Source organism: Maniola jurtina, chromosome 4 (assembly GCF_905333055.1).
Source record: "Maniola jurtina chromosome 4, ilManJurt1.1, whole genome shotgun sequence".
Taxonomy (NCBI): Eukaryota; Metazoa; Arthropoda; class Insecta; order Lepidoptera; family Nymphalidae; genus Maniola; species Maniola jurtina.
Genome location: NC_060032.1, coordinates 13,766,167 through 13,787,203, shown reverse-complemented (window position 1 = coordinate 13,787,203; position 21,037 = coordinate 13,766,167). Strand labels below are relative to the sequence as shown.

General features: G+C 34.0%; 1 protein-coding gene across 1 annotated transcript; it reads left to right on the top strand.

Moving 5' to 3' along the window:
• The first annotated feature begins 5,814 nt into the window (after window positions 1-5,814).
• Window positions 5,815-20,552, top strand: LOC123864340 (protein obstructor-E-like). The gene is made up of 5 exons (XM_045904693.1): window positions 5,815-6,088; window positions 15,590-15,790; window positions 18,247-18,450; window positions 19,847-20,060; window positions 20,436-20,552. Exons 1-5 carry the CDS (start codon window positions 6,046-6,048, stop codon window positions 20,491-20,493), a joined length of 720 nt encoding a protein of 239 aa, XP_045760649.1. The 5' UTR covers window positions 5,815-6,045; the 3' UTR covers window positions 20,494-20,552.
• The last annotated feature ends 485 nt before the right edge of the window (window positions 20,553-21,037 follow it).

The following is a 21,037-nucleotide window of genomic DNA, read 5'->3' as shown; positions in this document are numbered from 1 at the left end:
TAGGTAGGTATTACTTCCGCATCCGCATTATTTAGTGAACCAAATAATAATAATTATATTATTTAATCGAAGTGCCTATACTTATATTTTATTTGCTAAAGTACGCCACCTTATAAGTAGGCAAGTAACTAAGTAGGTAGATACGTACCTACCTACTCGTAAATTCATCTTATTAATGTGATTTGTTAAGTTTGTCCTAGAGACTTTACCATTTTATGCAAACTGTCGTTTTAATAAATAATTATTAGTTAATTGCTCTATTTAGGTGTTCGAGCCTACGCTTGAACCACAAGTGAGATTACCCTTCCAATATCCCTCGTCAATCCCTTCTATGGTTCAAGCTATACGGCTGAAACCTAAATATCCATTTTTTACCCTTCGGGGGAAATACGGTTCTATTTTAACATTTTAACTAATTTTATTGTTATGTTTAAAAGTGCATTAGTATATATTCTATTTTTTCTATTTTATTTTGTTTTCAAATTGCTGATTAAACAATCCACCGTTTGAGAAAATGATGCAAAGGTGAAGAAACCAGTATTTTTACATAAGCCCTGAATCTTTAGTACAAAAAATAATAAATACAAGTAGTTACTTACGTACCTACTACAATAAAGAAAAATTAAATTGGATTCTTAAAAAAAATATCTAAGTAGCCATTGATGAGGAACTAGGTATCCTACTTAGAGCCAGGTATTTTACGCCCTACACATGCCATCTTATTTCGAGACGTTCCCATGTGTCTGTTAACAAGGGTTTCTTATGTCGGTTACTCTAGTGCCTGCGATCCTTGAATGGTGATTCAGCACAAGAAAACACAGCATTGGGAGACGCTCAACCAACAGAACGGACGATTTCAATAGAATCACTGCGATCCTGTGGAATAAAATTGTCAAGTAAAGCGTTAGTGTTACACCATCACACTAAATGACGACCCTACGCCTGCGCCACGTTTCCCAGGCCTCGTCATTTCTGAATAAACCGCACCAAAGTAGGTACTTCATCTTCAGTCCCGCACTATTGCAATCGCCTATGACACTATAATTTAACTAAGCTTGCGGAACTGTTGATGTTAATTTATTTCCTTTGATAGACTCAGTTTAGTGAAAGTAACTATTGTCGAATTGACAGCATTGTCTGTGATCTATCATGGCTTGTAACCAGTTTTAATGCTAATTATGTGTTTGATAACATTAAAGCTGGACGCACACTGGTTGCCTAGTATATTGCTTTAGTGTCAGGCCACTCTCGCAGCCAATCTAAATTTTTGCGTCTAGAAACAAAGTCAAGCTTCTCTACGTCGGCTATGATGCTATGAAGTGCTGAAAAATGCTTCTGACATAGTAGGTGGTTACGTGCTGTCCGCAGCTGCGATCGTCTCTATGAAAGCTAAATGCACGATAATTAATCAATCGCTCAATTAACAGTACTATAATAGTATCCTGTTAAATAAAATATTCATTAATATTAGTACTTAATAACTATAAATACCTATCCAAGATACCCACCTAATAAAAGTCCACCAGCTGCGGCTAAGCTGAAAAATATTGAGCACATATTATGCCACAAAAATGCCGCCGCGGCATGATTTTGGGTCGTAGCTTCTTCGGTATGTAAACACGAAAGCTTTACCGTGGCAAATCAGACATATAATTTAAATAACCAGACTTAGGTAAGTACATAGCCTAATAATTTGGTTAAATATCGAGATATTTAAAAGCCCTTTCTTAAAACTGTAGGATCGAAATTGAAACCTTAACCTTGGTTTTAATCTCGCTGATGCAGAGCTAAAACTATAAGTAGGTAGCTTAGATCTATCATGCTTTCCTAGTTTTTGTTCAATTTATAGGTAGGTATTAAGGATCATACTCGTAGTGTTTATAATCTCTTTGTTACCTAACAATCTAGATTCATGCCTAGATTCATTCGTTACCTTTCTACAAGTTAGTCACTTCAGCTGCTAGTCAATGAAACAATGTCACGAAACCTAGTTTATTTATATTGAAGTCATGACACGATTGTACGTAATAGTTACCTATGTACAAAGCTAATTATAGGCTAAAGGACTTATAGGTAGATATGTATACTTAGCTACTACTTACTTAACTTTTCACTAAATAAAACATACTACTAGATCCTGAAAGAGGGATTTCGTTAACTGTCAATTCTGGAGCTATTTCTGTACCAAATTTTGTCAAAATCGGTTAAACGGATGGGCCGTCAAAATCTAGTAGACAGACAAACAGACACTCTTTCGCATTTTTACTAGGCATTAAGTAAGCCTAGGTACTAAATGATGCCCGCGACTTTTTCCACGTGGATTTAATTTTCCCGTGGAATCTCTTTGATTTTCTCGGATAAAAAGCAGTACCTAGGTATTTAGTAGAGAGATAGCTTCCATCCTTGAGACAGCTTCAGAATGCAAGCTACCTCTGTATCAAATGGATGATGCCTGCGCCTTCGTTCACGGATCCACGGGTTATTTTAGAATCACGTGGGAATTATTTGATTTTCCGGGACAAAAAGTAGCCTATGGCCTTCCCTGAAAGTTGAAAATGGTTATAAACGGACCGTGAAAAACTAGCAGACAGACTGATAGACACACTTTCGCACTTATAAAGAATATAGATTTCATCGTAACTTCATTAGAGATAGTGGAACGAGTGACTGTGTTAATAGATACCTACAAGTTGACCTTTGAGTGGCTTTGAGACACAGATGCGCTAAGAGCGGCCCACATGTAGCCGGATGCCACTACGTCCTCCACGTCGAATAAGTATTATAATGTTTACGACTACGCAGAGCATTTAAAGGAAAGAAATGAAAAGTAGTTATCTAGGTATCTCAGTAAGTATAAAAAGTACTTACTAAGTAGGTACTTAGGTACTAAGCTTACTTTATTTGGTGACAGAAGGGTTCGCTCATTTATCACGCAAAGAATCAGCCTGGCCGTTCTACGTTACCATCGGGTGCCCTCTTGAAGTAAATTTTGGTGGTCTTTAAAATATATTTTTGACAAATTAATCAAAATGCATAATTTATCTAGTGCTACTTCTTTCCAGTTTCTTCACCGATTACATATTATCATCGTTTATTAAAACTACTAACCTACCTTTGAAACTTTACTCTCTAGATTGGATAAACGTAAAAATAGCCATTTAAATGTCGATCTATCTTCCGATCTTGTCACAGATTACTATTTATTTTTAATTTAAAACACAAACACTAAAACAGTGTGTGTGTGTAAACCCTAAAAGTGTATAAGTTGGTAGGTTGATTGGTTGGTAGGCTTATAGGCCTAACTACCAACCAATCAACCTACCAACTTAGTAGGCCCATTTATCACCATGGTAGGCACTTGATGCAATGTAATAATCAACACTTTGATAAAATGCTAAGCGCATCTTTACAGCCAACAACTTCAGTTCCGTGCGCGAATATAGGAAAGGTTAATAATTTCGCAATGATTATAATATGAGCGCCGCTTGAACTTTGCGTCTCATGTGAGACTTTGGCGCTGTCTGTCACAATGCACGTACGTCTCATTAGATTACTTATTTGTATGTACTAAATGATGCCCGCGACTTCATCCGCGTGGAAGGTTTTTAAAATCCCGTAGGAACTCTTTGATTTTCCGGGATGCAAATTACCTCTGTACCCATATAAATCGGTAAAACGGATGAGTGAAAAGTTATTATAAGATTAATGATTATATAGATGATAAAAACGCATGGAAAATGTAGCCCTGCACAAGCTATTCAACGAGCTAAGCTAAAAATTATGTACCTACTTGTTTACCCGTAATATTAGAAATTTGGTTTACTATTGTTACTATTGTTATTTTGATATTATTTAGATCCTACATATTTGGTAGACTTATTTTTTCAGTGTATTGTGACTTTCGTAAGTGCTTTTATAAGTCTAAAACGAAGAATAAATAAATACAAATACAAAGTCTTTAAGAATCCCGTGGGCACACTTTAATTTTCCGGGATAAAAAGACTATGTCCTTCCCCGGGATGTAAGTAACTCTGTACCAAGTTTCATCAAAATCGGTTAAACCCGTGAAAAGCTAGCAGACAGACAGACACACTTTCGCATTTATAATATTAGTATGGTTTAATATAATGCTATAATGTGATGAATGATTGATGGTCTTTTACCGACAGAAGTTGCACAGTTAGGTTGTGATTTATATTAAAGCGCGCGTTTTTTGGCTTTGGTTAGACTTAAGAGACCTCGCCTTCGGCGATTTTTTGTACTTAGTGATACAGATAGATGCAGCATCGGTGCAGTAGTGACTCAAAAAGCCTTCAATTTATCCCGTACTTGGCCTCAATTCATCTATATATACTTCAATGCAATTTACCCTAAATTTTGAATTCATTGTATTAGGTTTAAAGAGTTTATTTCTCAGAAGAACAATGTTCACTTATATGAGAATAATTCTAAATATAAATATACATAAAACATAATTTTTAAAGGTACGGTGACTTTATACAATAATAATATTTCAAAACATGCTATATCCTAAGTTAACAAACTAAAATATATATCTATCTATCTATCAATCTATTGTCTGACAGTATTTTTTTAACTCGGTTTTAAATTTTGGAAAAGATTTTTCCTCCAATATGTGTTTTGGCAAGTCATTATTTATAGTAGCGCTCCCTCAAACTGTATAGTTTTGGTACCATAATTAGTCCTAGCTTTAGTTAATTGTAGCTTGTGCTTGTTACGTGTACCATATTTATGAGATTTTGTTTTAAAAGTGATTTGTGTATGTACAGAGTCCAAAAGTATTATGCCTTAGCTTATGCCTGTGACTTCGTCAGCTTAGACTACACAGGTTTCAACCTCCCCCATTTTACACTCTAGGGGGTTGAACTTTCAGAAAACCTTTTTTTGCTGATGACCATGCATGTCATAAAAGCTATCTGCATGCCCAAAGAGATCCTTTAGAGATAGTTAAAGCCTCAATAGCTCAACGGTTATAGAAGCGGACTGAAATCCGAAAGGTCGGCGGTTCAAACCCCACCCGTTGCACTATTGTCGTACCCACTCTTAGCACAAGCTTAACGCTTAGTTGGAGGGGAAAGGGGAATTTTATTCATGATTAAAAATGCCTAATATTCTTTTTTTTTTTTTAGTTTGAGCTGAGCGTTAACAGATCAGTCAGTCAGTCACTTTTTCGTCGCAGTAGCGAGCATCATCTAATTTATTTCAATCAGATCATCAGTTAGATACGAGTATAAAAGTTAATTCTAAGAGTCATAAAGTACATTCTGAGTCGTAGTACTGAGTAATGTAGATTCTGAGTAGTATTTGTAAATAGAACGTACAATTTGATATTTACTCTACTTACATTTTATTCAATGGTGTAATTCGTCCATATGAAACGAAATAAAATGCATGCTTGCCACCACAGACTGTTCGAATGTTGAATTTCATGGACCTAAATTTAAGAAACCTGTCAAAGTGAACGGTGTCGTGTTGCTGTCCACGTGCATTGAATTTTTTTTTTCCAAACAAGTATAGTGCTATTATTATGCACGACGTATCATAGACTGAGTTTTAGGATGTACAGTTAACCACATATATGGGTACGCTGAAGTAGTCTTAAGGGTCATAATAATAATAGGATTCTTTGTAACTCATTACTGTAACGTTATAAATGCATACGGAAATATTGAGCACTCAAAATTAATTAGTAGTCAGTATGCATTAGGAGTAAGCGGCCGGCGCAGAAAGTCTTGTATGACTAGGTTAGCACTTCTCTAGAAATATCATATTAAGCTAACGACCCATCAATTGATGGGATTAATATTCAATTGCGGAAATTAGTATTGTTTCATTAATATAATAATTTGTTAAATAACGCCTATGTCTTCGTACCGGTTTTAGGCGCATACGCAGGTCAGGTGAAGAAAAAGCGCGAGCGACGCTTGCATTCGTCAGTCGCACCAGGGTCGCCAGAGGGGTCGGACCATAATCTAGTCATTGTATTTTTAAATATTTTTTAATCATATAATCAAAAAGGTCATCATGAAAGTGTTCATCGTATTGGCTGCTGTAGCCGCTCTTACGAGTAAGTTTTAATTAAAAAAAAAAATTTAAATGAATAAAAATTTCAATTTATTTTTCTTTAACATATGATAATAATTATATTAAGAAGCTGACTAACTTAACCTAAAAGTGCTGTAAATATTTTTACATAAGTTATATTAAGTTAATACTTTCTCAATTAATCACATAAATTGGTTACTCGTACTAGTATGTATCAATACTAACCAGTGTGCAACATACTAACTTATGCGCAAGAAATTGTAGCAACTAATAATTACTGCGTTTGCGTTTTGCGGCTGAAAGTTTCATAAGCCGTTTTAACATTGAAGTTGTAATTTTTTACTATACATTTCACATCTAGTAGTTAGATCCAATATTGACAGTTGTTAGGAATGTATGAAAAAATTTCAGGGCACCTTACGTTTTGTTGACATTTTGTCCCCCTTTGTACCTTAGGGGTAAGAAGGTACCTAATGTAAGGAAAAAATCTAAGGGCTTTTTAGCAGTTCGGTTTTAAAAATATGATATAATAAAATGGTAAGTGTAGTGATTGATTTGAAATAAAACTTCTAAAATGGAACATTTTTCAAAAGTTAAAGTCATAGTCGCTTATATTATCAATTATTATTAAAATTAAGAAGCTTTTCCTTGTTCAAGACGGTATAGTCAATAAATCAATTTAATAAAGGTTAAATATCTAACAAGTTGTTATAATAGGTACTTGTGTAAACTAAGTAACCGCACTTACAAATTACTGAGTAAAGACCCGTGCTCAGTAGTGCGCCAGTGATGGGTTAGTGATGATGATGATGAATATGGTGACTTACATATTGATTTATTAAAATAACTCTACTTTAGCTACTTTTTTATAATGAACTAATAATTATATCGATGTCTACGATGACACCTGTTACTGACTCCGAATGAATTTAGGTTTTTGGAAATCCCGTGGACAAAAAGTAGCCCGTATGTCCGTATGTCCGTTTCCAGGATGCAAGATCTGTACTTTACATTAAAATTATTCATGAAAATAAATCATTTAAGTGGATGGATCGTGAAAATGTAATAGACAGATAGACACAGTTTACTAATTAGGAATCGCAAGTCATTCAAAGCCATTTGACATTTTGTGATAGAGACCTACCTTATCTTTCTACATCTATGCATTTAAGTGCTAACCTTGAAAACTGAAATTAAATTGACTTAGAACTATGCTAACATTTAAATATTAGAACAGCAGTACCTATCTACTAACTTTAAATACTTACATTTATTAACCCCCGACCCAAAAAGAGGGGTGTTATAAGTTTGACGTGTGTATCTGTGTATGTGTGTCTGTGTATCTGTGTATCTGTGTATCTGTCTGTGGCATCGTAGCGCCTAAACGAATGAACCGATTTTAATTTACTTTTTTTTGTTTGAAAGGTGTCTTGATCGAGAGTGTTCTTTGCTATAATCCAAGAAAATCGGTTCAGCCGTTTAAAAGTTATCAGCTCTTTTCTAGTTTTCTTGTAGAAAAGAAGGTTAGATAACCCTTAGGTTCATAATATTCAAGTGTCAATTGACAAATGTCAAGCTGTCAAGATGGACGTTGCCTAGATATACATAATTATTTATTTGAAAATGATTTGTCGGGGGTGTTGAAAATTTTTAATTTACACTTGTTTTAGTTTTGAAATCGTTAATCAATCATTTGATATTCAGTACACATCTATGCCACTGATGGTGATGTAGGTATAATCCCAAGTGATTTTATTTGTATTATATCTCTTTATTCAGTATTCGGATAGAGTATTTGAAAGTCGTTTTGTATGCAGACGCATAAATGCGAAAGCTCTAAAAGCTCATATAGACGGTATAGTAACAGGTCAAAGTCCGGTCAAAATACATATTCAAGGTTACAATAATTCGCATTGAGCTAAAAATTGGTACGAGTTGGAAACGCCGTTATAAATGAATTGTGAAAAGTCCGCATCGATCCGACATAATTGCAAAAAATATTCAAGGTCAAAGTTCATAAAATTTTTTTTTTTACATTTTCCAAAGTTGTATCATAAAATAGGTCAAACAAAATATAGATCATGCATCATTTAAAAAAATGTTCTTACACGTTTTTTCCTGCGAATCACCGTTTCTGAGATATAGCGATTCAAAAAGTTGAAAATGTTGTGTTACGGCTCATTGATGTATTCTTTATTGTAAATAACATGCATATTATGAAGAACAACTTTTTCAACTTTTTAAATTGTTATACCTCTGAAATGGGGATTCTAAAGGGAAAAAAGTGCAATTTTTTTAATAGATAATTGTATGCTCTACAATGTTGGTTTGACCTATTTTATGATACAACTTAATGTTAAGCTGAAGAATGCAAAAAATCCTATTTCGTGAACTTTGATCTTGAATAGTTTTTTCTGTAAATGTGGGATCGATGGGTACTTTTCACAATTCATATATAATGGTGACCCAACATTCGTACCAATTTTCAGCTCTATACGAATTATTGTAACCTTAACCCTATTTTTTGAGCTGACTTGGCTGGGCTAATGTTGAAAAATTTGAAGGCCAATTGACTATAACGCTGTCTTAAGGAAAAACTAGTAAATGTCCTTGACTTTGATCAGTTTACCAGAACAATTTTGATAGATACGTTGTTATGCTTATAAAGCTCTTTGCGATACAAAAGCTCTAGAGTAGAGCTCGGCACCACTCCTCTTACAAGTTAAATTTTCTTTATTCAGACTTACTAACGAATCTTGTTTAGGCATCTTGCTTACGTACCCCGTCAAGAAACCTGAAGCTGTCTTTCTCTCTTTTAGCCATACTTCTAGTTAATGATTTCAAGGATTTTCTGTCCTTAATGGACCTTCAGATCCCTATTGTTGACTGCCATTAAAGAAATATAAAACTTTACAATCACAGTTACAAAAAGAAAATTTGATAAATATAGTAATTTTTGGGGCAACTGTAATTTGCTGTTACATAATATATTTTACACTTTTAGATAAAACTACAGCTCAATGATATTTTTAGTAGCTGTAAGTATAACAATAAATGAAAAGCAACACTTCGCGTTTAGTAAAAACAAACAATCGCAAAAAGCATTGAAAGAGTTAGTTTCGTTTTAGCTTTGTATGTTTTTATTAGGTCGGTATGTACCTATTAGATGATGCCCGGGATTTGAGTGGAGTGGATTTTCCGGGATAAAAGTTAGCTTATGTGTTTATAAATGTACATTTATATATTTAATCTTGAGGTCACGATCATGATGCAGCTTTTGTATTAATTCAGATTATAAGCTACGAGTATCTCTATCCCAAACAGCCAAATTGGTTCAGTCATTCTAGCGCGAAGGAGTAACAAATATCCAAATTTTGAAATGTAAAATTTTATTAGGTAAATCTGAATTATAATATTTTTTAAGGTAGATAACTGCATACAAGCGCCTTTTTTCAACCTTGAAAGTTATTTTCAGTATTTGAAGTGTGCAGAGTTCAAAGTCATTGTTAGCAGAATACCCATCTATGTACGAGATAGTTTTGGAGTGTATTTTAGTTCAGAGAGATAGATACTACTTGAATACTTCTTTCTTGAAATAAACTGCCAAGGGTTACTGGTATAGAGATCTTTTATAGAGATAAGTGCTTCCCTGTCCACTTTTTCTTTATTTTTATTTTTATTGTTACAACTTTCTGGTACAAATAAAGTAAAATAAATGAAATAAATTATGACATTTTTTTAAACAACACTGACATTGTTTTTCAATAAAAATTAAGCTTGATAAAAAAATCTACGCGTTGCGTTATGATCGTGTTGACATAGCTATATTAAATTTACGCAAAGTGTACCTACAACGGCTTTTGCAACTAGGCCGTTTTACATAAGTTACTGGAAACAGTAGCCTTTGTAAATTTATATTTATTTGTACCAGAAAGTTGTAACAATAAAGAGAAAAAGAAAGAAAAAGTGGACACGGAAGCACTTATCCCTATAAGAGATACATATCGTTTCAAGGAGATCCAAAATACTAGTGTAACTTTTAAAGTTAACGTTAACTGTGTGTTGGAATGAATATCTTAAACTGCATCATTATCATCATCATGATCAACTTGACCCATAGCCGGCCCACAACTGGGCACAAGTCCAATCTTAAAATGAGAAGGGCTTAGATCATAGTCCACCACGCTAGCGAAATGTGGCTTGACAGACTTCATACACCTTTGAGATCAACACATTGTGGAGAACTCTCAGACATGCAGGTTTCCTTATGAAGTTTTCCTTCACTGTTAAAGCAAATAAAGAACGCACATCCTAGTAGTTAGAGGTGCGGGCCGGGAAACAAACCTACGACCTCCCGAATTGGAGCCAGATGTCTTAACCACTATGCAGTAGGTTATACGGATTTTTAAAGCCGTGATAACCTACGCATACCCACGACTTGCCACTTGGTGAAATTACATTCAACAGCTATCTTGTATCTGAATAAAATAAAAAAGACGAAACATATCTCGTCTCTTTCCCATCCGTACTCTGATGATACATTAAAAAAACTTATGCTACGTAAGCAGAAAGAACCTACCTAAGCAGTATAGTTAAATTCGGGGAAAATTCTTAATTTGGGGAAAAGTTATGCTCTGATAGTTTTATTGCCTTTAAAGAAGGTTTGGCATTAAAATGTGCCCTTGAATTCGAATAGATAGCACCTATTTATTTTACAATGAATTTATAAAGCAAATAATTAATTTTATTGTTTATAATTTCAATAAATTAATTACAGTTTTGTAACTGTCGCTATAGGCGAAGCATTTTCGTAATTTATTTCAAATTTATAATAAAATTCCATATAATTAAGTTAAACTTGTTTATGGAAATCGTTCTAACTTGACATTTGATTTTGTATGCTGGTCACTAACTGAGGAAAACGTGACTTGGACGACCTGTTGGTTTAATAAAATTTAAATATTTACTTGGAAATATCTTAGTGGGTACTTAGGTTGATACTATATTCATTTTATACCTCAGCATCATCATCATGATCAACCCATCGCCGGCTCACTACAGAGCACGCGGTCCCTTCTCAGAGTGAGAAGGTTTATACCTACTACTGCATTTTTATAATGAAACATTTTCCTCATGGCTCGAGTAGGTATTTCATACTTTGAGATATGCGTGTCTCACACATATCTGCCCACATTATACTTATTTTTAAATACATATCGTGCTAAAATACGACAGCTTATAATAATACCTATATTACAGTAACCAAACATGAATTAATATGCATGTTAACTTAATAACTGAATCTTATTGTAAGGTTCTAAAAATACTTCATCATCATGATCTACTCATCGCCAGCCACGAGTCCGGGCGCCTCTCAGAATGTGAAGTAGTTTGGCAATAGTCCACCACGCTGGCCAAGCGTGAATAAAATAGAAGAAAATACTTAATTTACCCTACCACAGACTACGGTCTATTTGGGCTGCAAATTGCAAACACCAGTCTCAGTTTATATCTAGTGTTTTGTTCTGTAAAGTCTGGTGTAAAATTTTCACTTTCATTATGTCTTTAATTAAATAAATAAGTAAATAAAAATGACTTACTTACATAAAGAAGTGACAAGGTCTTAGAACTTATAACAAAACTTAAAAGCCACCGAAATGATTCGACCTTCGGCAACCAGTACCAATTAATAATTTCACACTCATAGAAGCTGAGATAAAGTTGATAGTTCATCGAGTTTTTCGGGTCATAAGGCGACCTGTGATGCATCCGAGCGATGCACCGCATGTCGCAACCGAGTCGCTTTCACTTCTCGACAGGTTGCGTCACCGCTAGGTTGCGATACCGCGCGGGCGTATTTCAAACTCGGCATAGGTATTTATCCCACGTGGGTACAGTGATAAACAGCTGATACTGGTTATACTGTACCAGCAGCTTCTCATAAGTATCAGTATGCACCAGAGTAGAGACATCAACAAACAGTTCCAGACAATACAGTAAAATTGGTTGAGGTAATATAGGTACGAGATGGTCAAGTGTCCATTACCAATAAACCTTTCAGAAGTCAGCTTATTTCTTACGATAAATAAAGAGAAATTACAATAAAAATTATAAGCTGGGGCTGCTTGCTATATACTATATAAATATATTTATAAGCTGTCAACATATTATGATAAAATATGTTGATTTGCGAAAGTGTCTTCCGAGAAAACACCAATTTTTTATTTATTTTTGACTTTCAAGAATTTTTACGGGCTCTCTGAATATAAAATTGAAGAAAAAATTACTAGAGGCAAAGGAGCTACCCTTGCCTTTACAACGTGTACTGTCTGTACAACTAAATTAAGATAAGTTTGTTTATGTTAATTAATTAAAATAAAACTCTTTAGCTAAATAATTTCAGCGAAATAAATATTTTCAGCGATCTAATTTATCACGCTAGCAAACCACTTACTATGTAATCAGCATCCATTTTAAAGGTTATTAGGTAATTCTAATTCAAGATTAACTATTGACTTATCAGAACACATAATTTACATAATTTATACCTTACTAATTTTATTAAATCGTTGTCTCAATGTCAGAGAGTCGATTTAAATTAAATCTTAAAGGTATTATAATTAGACTAAGATTTATGTTAAATTTTGATTGACCTAGTGGAGATATGTCTAAAAACAAATATAATGTAAAATGTCATGAATTATTCTCTCAGTTCTGTGCATAATTTGCACGAAAATAAAACCCAATTCAAAGAATCGAGTTTTTGCCAACATAGCCTTGACCGCTCGAGATTTGAAATGCATAAATTAACACTACATTCGCCATTCGTGGTAAATGTCGCATTCTCACATGTCATTAATAAGATAAATACCGATTTACATTTCCGTGACCATAAATCCTAATACTTATAATACCTATAACCTATATTATTTATGGAGAAACTAATTGACTGGCGAATCAAGGTGCCGTTCAAAACGTTGGGCAACTAAACTAGAAATTTAACATTTTCAAGTATAGGTAGGTAAATTATTTGACGATTCAAAAGCACTTGTAAAAGTTTATTTGAATAAAAATCTATTCTATTCTATTCTATTCCAAACGAGCGAAATCGGAGTGGGATGGGTCTGAACGCTGAAAAACAGGTCTAATAAGTGAGAATTTTACTTGTTTAGATATTTTATGTTTAATTGCAAAAAGATAATTATATCATCGATAAACCACACAAAATTACCAATGATAAAGTTGAAATATGATTCTAAGTACAGTGATTTTAAAATCTTACTTTGTAAACTCAAGAAAGTGTCAGGATGAGAGCAAATATTTTGATTGAGACACTGTTCAACAAAATAGTAAATACTGTGTTAAGCTTCGTGTTAAGTTGTGAAGTCAGTGATAAAGTAGCTAGCAACCATGTAGCCAACTCAATGTACTTGATAATGACTGAGAAAATTTTGGTGGCAGCGATAATTTTTTTTAAATACTTTTTATATGTTTGTGAAGTAATAAAGTGTAGGTAGGTATATAAGCTGTCAAATGCTATTGTTACTTTGCCGAAATCATTTACGAAACCTAGTATATTAGGCATTCGATTTGTTTGCGTGATAGCATCGAAGGCGTGCAATTTTGTTGCAACACTATTTTACAAGTGTGCAGTCGCCTTTAAATGCTGTCGATCAATTAAGTGTACAACACACTTCTTACGCGCTTGTCCATGCAAAAGTATTACGCCTATCATTCTGTTTTTTATTGTTCGAGATCTATAACTAAGCCATATATCGATTTATCTCACCATTATCTATGCCTTAAAATAATTAATAATAGTAAACTAGAGAATGCCCGCGGCTTCGCCCGCGTGGATTTTGGTTTTTTAAAACCCCGCAGGAACTCTTTTACTTTCCGGGATAAAAAGTAGCTTATGTCCTTCCCCGGGATGTAGCCCATGTCTGTACCAAACATCAAAATCGGTTCAGCGGTTGGGCCGTGAAAACGTAGCAGACAGACAGACAGACACACTTTCGCATTTAATATAATATTAGTATGGATTTGTATTTATTTTAAAAGTTATGGCCGTTTAAGGGCGAATTTTGAGACAACTACTTGCACAAATAAACTATATAAAAACTAGAAAATTGAAAAATTAACAATTTTACTTCATAATAATTTCAAATGTCTTTATTTTGTGTAAAAAAAAATTATTTTGCCAAAAATAGGTGTAATTCCAAAGGTCGATTAGAAATTATCACTTTACCGTTTTTGACCAAAAAATCTTGTTGCAAAATTCATTCATCTAGCCTCTCTCGTTTTGAAGTGCAGTTTGAGGGAAAGGCTGACACGCACAAATAACGTTGTTTCCGTCATCTGTGGAAACAGCACTATTTTAGGTTCCACCCGCCGACGAGTTCGCTTCGATAAGAGGGCTCTCTCCGACACTCGTTTTATACCATTTCATACAATCGTAGTTCCAATTTCTGGTTGGACTTTGGTTGCTTAATATTCAAATGAAATTGGAACTACGATTGTATGAAATGGTATAAAACGAGTGACGGAGAGAGCCCTGTTAAAGTGTTGCTAAAGTAGGTACCTACGCGTAAGAGCAAGCAAACTAATATTGTTTGTTGACGTTGACGATTATATAATAGTGCGTTGTTATGCAAGAAAAAAAATAGTGACCCGTTCGGTCTTTAGAGTATTGGAACACGGACGGTCTGATTCTTGGCTTGATTGATTCGGCTTTCACTTTATCTTTGATTCGTTATCGTTGCCGATTGTTATCGCATAGGACATTGTAATGGTGAAAAAAAATTGTTACGAATGAAACCAACTCTTGGTTTTTGTTTGCCAATTTACACGGGGGAAAATGCAATAACTCGATCAGAAACCATAAAAAAACTGATATTAGGTAAATAAGTAGAGCAGCAAAAAAGTTACAGTATGAAAGAGTCATTGAAAACAGGCGGACCTGAAGTTTTGAAAGAGCTTGAAAGTGATTTGGATTTGTAATTTATTATGATGAGAAGGTGTAGTTAGGTGTTTTCGTGAATAATAACAAATACTAATATAATGTAATGATATTGTAATAACTATTGTATATAAGTTTTAGATTGTTATATATGTTGATTTTATTTAAGTAACACTTAAAACTGTATCTAATAAAATTATTTTTTTAATTTAAAAAACCGCATTTAAAAGCGGAAGGTGAGGAAGGACAAGTATGTGCAAAAAATATAATATCATCCTAAAATATAGATTGTAGCGCCATAAAATTACAGCACACATTTTGTCCCCTTAATCTGTAAAAGTACTATTACTATTACTTTGAAATTCATGACCGAGGATATTAAAAAGTAATTCCAATCCAATCCATCAGCCTGTATATGTCCACAGCTGGTCATAGGCCTTTCCAAGAGCGCGCCACCAAACACCGTCCTCCGTCTTCCTCATCCACCCGCTCCCCGCCACCTTGATCAGGTCATCGGCCCAGCGAAAAAGTTATTGTTATAAAGTTATATTTTTCTTTTCACAGGTGCGCAATCGCAATTCAAATGCCCCAACAAAGATGGCCAGTATGAAGATGATCGGCAGTGTGACAAATTCTACCAGTGCGTGGATGGTGTTGCCACCACCAAGCTGTGCCCCGACGGACTTGTGTTCGACCCCACCATCAGGAAAATCAACAAGTGCGACCAACCCTTCAATGTAGACTGTGGTGACAGGACCGAACTCCGTAAGTAACATTCACCAGCCTAATATGCCGGTTCAATATGAGCCACAGTACTAAAATATGTACCTAAATATATAATTAAATAAATATACTAAAATTCCTTTAACGCGCCACGAACGATATACCAAGGTCTTCGTTTGTTAGTGACAAAATTAGGCTCCAAAGGTTCAAACTGGAAAGTCGGGTAGTGATATATTGTGGCACATGATCAGAAAATCTTTCGCGTTCGCTCTATTTGCTCTAAAATTGTATTTTGTATTTGATAGTAGATAAGAGGTTAATTATATGCACCTTATCCCTCAGAGATCGTAATTATTTATAGAAGCATAACGTATTATTACCATTATTTTTGATCAATCGAGCCCAAAAGTGGTATTGAATCATTCATCGGAAGAGATGGGTATCTCGCATATTGCATTAATGTACATATAATTATATTATATTATAACTAAAACAATTATTGGTATTGTACTGGGCAGTCCGTAGCACTGAAGTGAAACTTAAATGTACAGTTATAGAATTTATTCCTTATCAGCCAATCCCATGATTGGATTACACGTCATAATAATTCGAAGACTCTAATTTGAAGTATTTGAACATCGATATAGAAGTACTAATTGTTTGACCAAAGTCAGGATGTATATCTAGCTAGTTTTGCTTTTTGCTTGAAATCAATCTTGGTATTTCAGTTTAAAATAATAAATAGATAATAATTGGAATTAAAACTAGTTGTGGTGAAGTAAGGTCTTTAATCACGCGTCCTTGCGTGTAAGAAACAAGAAAGATTTTATACAAAAAAGTTGATAATCTTGAGCGTTATGTACCTCATTAAACTTTTTCATCAATGACAAATAATTGAATCATGTTAATTATTAAAATTTTCGTATTTATTGTTGACTTTCAGATTTTTTTTACAATTTTAAGAGCGTACCTACTCATCCGATACATATTCGTGAAAATACAGATATAAAAACCTTGATCCGAATTCGATTATTGCTTACGCACTAATCCGATCTCTGATCCAAATCCAAGCTGTGGACATCTTTAGCATATCTACGTCATAATATATCCGATTTGAATCCGAGGCACATCCGAAATATTCTCACGGATGATGGAGAAAAATCGGATGACGGAAGTCGGATCTACTAGTAGTGCGTAAGCTACCATAAAAATAGTTATATGACTACTTTGGAACGTATTTACACGGATTCGGATCGGATGAGAGCATAATCACCCTAAGTTGCCTTTAATAAATTTGTCATATTTTATTAAAGCGAAAAATAATATCTGAACTTATATTAGTACAATCGAAATGCTAATAATAATATTACGTTAAGCATATCGTTCTGAAGGTCATTCAACGCAACCATGCCAGAAATGAAAGTGTCCTGTCCACCTTTGACCACCTAGGTCGCACCCTGGTAGTTTTCTAGGCCAATTTAGCCGAGATTGTCGCGTAATACTAAGTACATATTGTATAACATTGCTTTGGTATTTTACACCATCTATTTCAGTACCAAAATATTCTACAGTACAAGAAATAGTTTTTGGTACCTATATTATGGTAAATTGATAAAGGATACCTATACAAGTGAATCATTGCATACTTAGACTTAAATGGAATTGAATAATGGAAGGTTGTGGTCATGATTCTATTTAAAGACGAGTAGAAGGATTTTGTTGATTTTTTTATGGATCATTAAGTATTTGCTTAAGATACCTCGTGGTGCGAGTGCCTTACGCATACCTACTCGTAGCTTTAATGCAATACCTGTGTCAGATATTCGTCATGATAAAGTTGCAGATATTGTATGTCTGCCGGCATTTTAATGGGACGTGAAAGGAATTCGATACCGGACAAATAACTCACTGAACCAAGGCGGTTCGGTAGAGAACGGAACAATATAAAAATAGTGATCGGCGCACAGTAACTCTTGTCGTCTAGAAAAGAAACTTTAACTTCCTGCTCATTATCTCTGTATGGATACCTAGAAATACGACGTCATACATCGCAGCCTGTTCTTTCAAGGATTTTAACTTTATATCCCCATTTCTATTCGGAAAGTTATGCCAACTCAAAGATGATGCAACTGATACATAATTTTTATGAATACATTTTAAAAGTTGTTTGTTTCGTTTGCCTTGGTGTTTTTCGTAATAATCTGGAATTTAACATTTTAGTACTATCTTTTTTTATAAAAACTTTTTCTTACGGTCCTTGATTGTACCAAAAAATATCCGGTTTTTCATTTTTGTACACTTTTATGTTTTATTTCAACATTTATGGTACTACTGTTATTATTTTTCACATAGTTTTTTGATTAAGATCATCAATGAAACTTTACCTTAATATCAAGTATACCTTTCATTGATGCATTCTGTTTTGTTAAGACAATAAAGATTTATTTATTTATTATTTATTTATTTATTCTTAATTTTTTAATTTATTTTGTCCGCAGAACCCGCAAGTTCTAGCGAGAAATGCCCCCGCCGCAACGGCTTCTTCTCTCACCCAGACCCTGCCGTCTGCAACATATTCTTCAACTGTATCGAAGGTGAAGTGGTCGAGGTCAAGTGTACCGCTGGTCTCCACTTCGACGAATACTCCGGAACCTGTGTGTGGCCCGATTCTGCTGGCAGACAAGGATGTAATGCCCAAGACAGTAAGCGTACTTTTTATAGAAATACGTAGCAAATGAGCAGGTGGCTCACTTGATTTTAAATGATGCACTATGCAACATTAGAGCAACTGCCAATGCGTTGCTGGATTTATAAGAAGGATTGATTTGCACCTTATATAACCCAATATAAGAGTTTAGTGGTAGCCGAAAAGTTTATTTTTAAACATAGTTAACGTAATAAGATTTGATTTTCCAATTTTCGGCTAAGTGCCTACCTACTAGTGAAAATATTACACAACAAACATTAAGACTAAAATTATTATTTATAGCTTAAGCCATGACTAATGTTATGGCAAAAGTTTGGAACTAAAACAAATTGATACGACACGATCCAATAAATTCTACGTTCAGCCTCTCACTTAGCCAATCACTTGCACAGATTTATTTATACTTATCTATACAGTAAAGGATAGTGAGTTCTTGATCATAGATAGTTAATAAAATCTAAGTATAGTAAGATTTTAGGTTGTTAGTAGACCATTTATTTAAAAAAAATTAAGTACGTAAATGATTATTACCTTTCCTATGTGTTAAATTATTTTTACATAAATTTATTTAGGATAATATTACATGTAGGTATGATTTATATTTGTATATTATTTATATATACATATTTATTTATAGTGTAGTATATTTGCTTCACCTAATCTAGTATCTGTAGCTACCTTTTACATCGATGGTTGCCTGAAAAAAATGGTAGCGATAAGGCTCTCAAGGCTTATACTTTATACTTACTTTGTTAAACTTATTATATTTTTATTATTTGTATTGATTAGTATGGTGTACAGTAAAGTGTATTCATTCTTGATAAAGAACACAAAATTTTGGGGTTGAAACTTATAGTCAGATATACTAATGAAATGATTTTGTTAATCGTTCCCTTCAAAAAGGTTAGCTATATGAAAAAGTGTTGTATTTACCTACTAGACAAAGCTTTTTATACATAATATGCTAGTATGTAGTTGTGATCAATATGCCCTTCTCTCTGTAGCATTCACCGTTCCAGTACATCTCAATGATTCGCTATTTATGTCTTTCGTAACCTTTGCAAATGCGTTTTACTGTGGATCTTAATGCAATGTACGAATTACAAATGTCTCTATTTACGTTTGGAGGTTATAAAATTAAAAGAGACTTTCCAACAGCGGTTGATCTTACAGTCTTTTTTTTAAGCTAAGCAAGGCCCTGTAGTTTTGGATATTGGCTATGATAAATAGTGGAAAAATGTCAAATGTTTTCCTTTTTTATTGGAAATAATCTGTGCGGAATTTTAAAATTCAACACACCATTGTTTTTTGTTTGTTCAACACACCATGTTTCAGGTTTGGGCCTGTCATGAAATTGTTGATTTCTCGCTAAAAATTGACTTTGTTTACAGAGAAGACTAAGGATGGTTTCGAGTGCCCCAAGGATCAGAAGAAAGACCCCCAGGGTCAAGCCGTCGCTCACCCCAAGTTCCCCCACCCTAACGACTGCCAACGTTTCTATGTGTGCTTGAACGGTGTTGAGCCCCGTGACCTTGGCTGCCAAGTCGGAGAGGTCTACAATGAGGAAACCGAAAGGTGTGACGCGCCTGAGAACGTACGCGGATGGTGAGTTTCCGGCTTCATTGCCTTCTCTTAAAAAGTATAATATGAGTTCTAGGAATTAAAAATATAGTACATAAAATTGATCAAGTTTGGTGTTCGAGAATGGTTTGTTAATGCATGGAATTATTGTTCATGATTTAAAGTTCATATTTTACCATTATATACCTTTTTTTTTAAATTTACACATTACATACATTCGTAAAAATACTCTAGAGGATGAATAATGCTGTAAGTGTTAATAAATTTTCCTAGTCGTTCGCAAACCATTATCTTATCCTATGTACTCTGTAAAATGGGAGCTGAATTATCAGTTTTAGAATAAGAAATAAATTCTAATGCAATAACAATTTATCATACTAATACATTTTATTATTTCAGCGAGGATTGGTACAAGGATTCCGAAGACGCTGCTCCGGGACCCAAGGCGAGATCTTAAGCTAATAATAGATAAATTAGTTACACCTAAGACTTGATAAGTTAATATACGTTAAGATATATAAGTCTACTTTATTTTACCTATCCTTATAATCGCCCAAAAATAATCTACTTATTATAGAAGTTAAATTTGGTATTAAAGATCACACTCGTAGTTAGATTGCAATTTTGAGAAAAGGATTTTCCATTTCATAAAACTCCTAGCTTTTACAATACATTATTTATTATCAGTTTAAAACACGATCTTTTTAACCCTCGACCCAAAATGGGGTGTTAAAAGTTTGACGTGTGTATCTGTGTATCTGTCTGTGGCATCGTAGCTCCTAAATGAATGAACCGATTTTAATTATTTTTTTTGTTTGAAAGGTGACTTGATCGTAGTGTTTTAGCTATAATCAAAGAAAATCGGTTCAGCCGTTTGAAAGTGATCAGCTCTTTTCTAGTTTTCTGATAGAGGTTTTTGTGTCGGGGGTTTTTTAAAATTTTCAGTTATTAGTATATTATGATACCTACCATCTATATAATCATACCTGAATCAATAACTG

Excerpts from the sequence above, each read along its gene's own strand:
- LOC123864340 (XM_045904693.1), top strand. The coding sequence starts at position 6,046 with ATGAAAGTGTTCATCGTATTGGCTGCTGTAGCCGCTCTTACGA. Across the intron at positions 6,089-15,589 it reads TGCTGTAGCCGCTCTTACGA|GTGCGCAATCGCAATTCAAA; the intron begins GTAAGTTTTAAT and ends TTCTTTTCACAG. Across the intron at positions 15,791-18,246 it reads TGGTGACAGGACCGAACTCC|AACCCGCAAGTTCTAGCGAG; the intron begins GTAAGTAACATT and ends TTTTGTCCGCAG.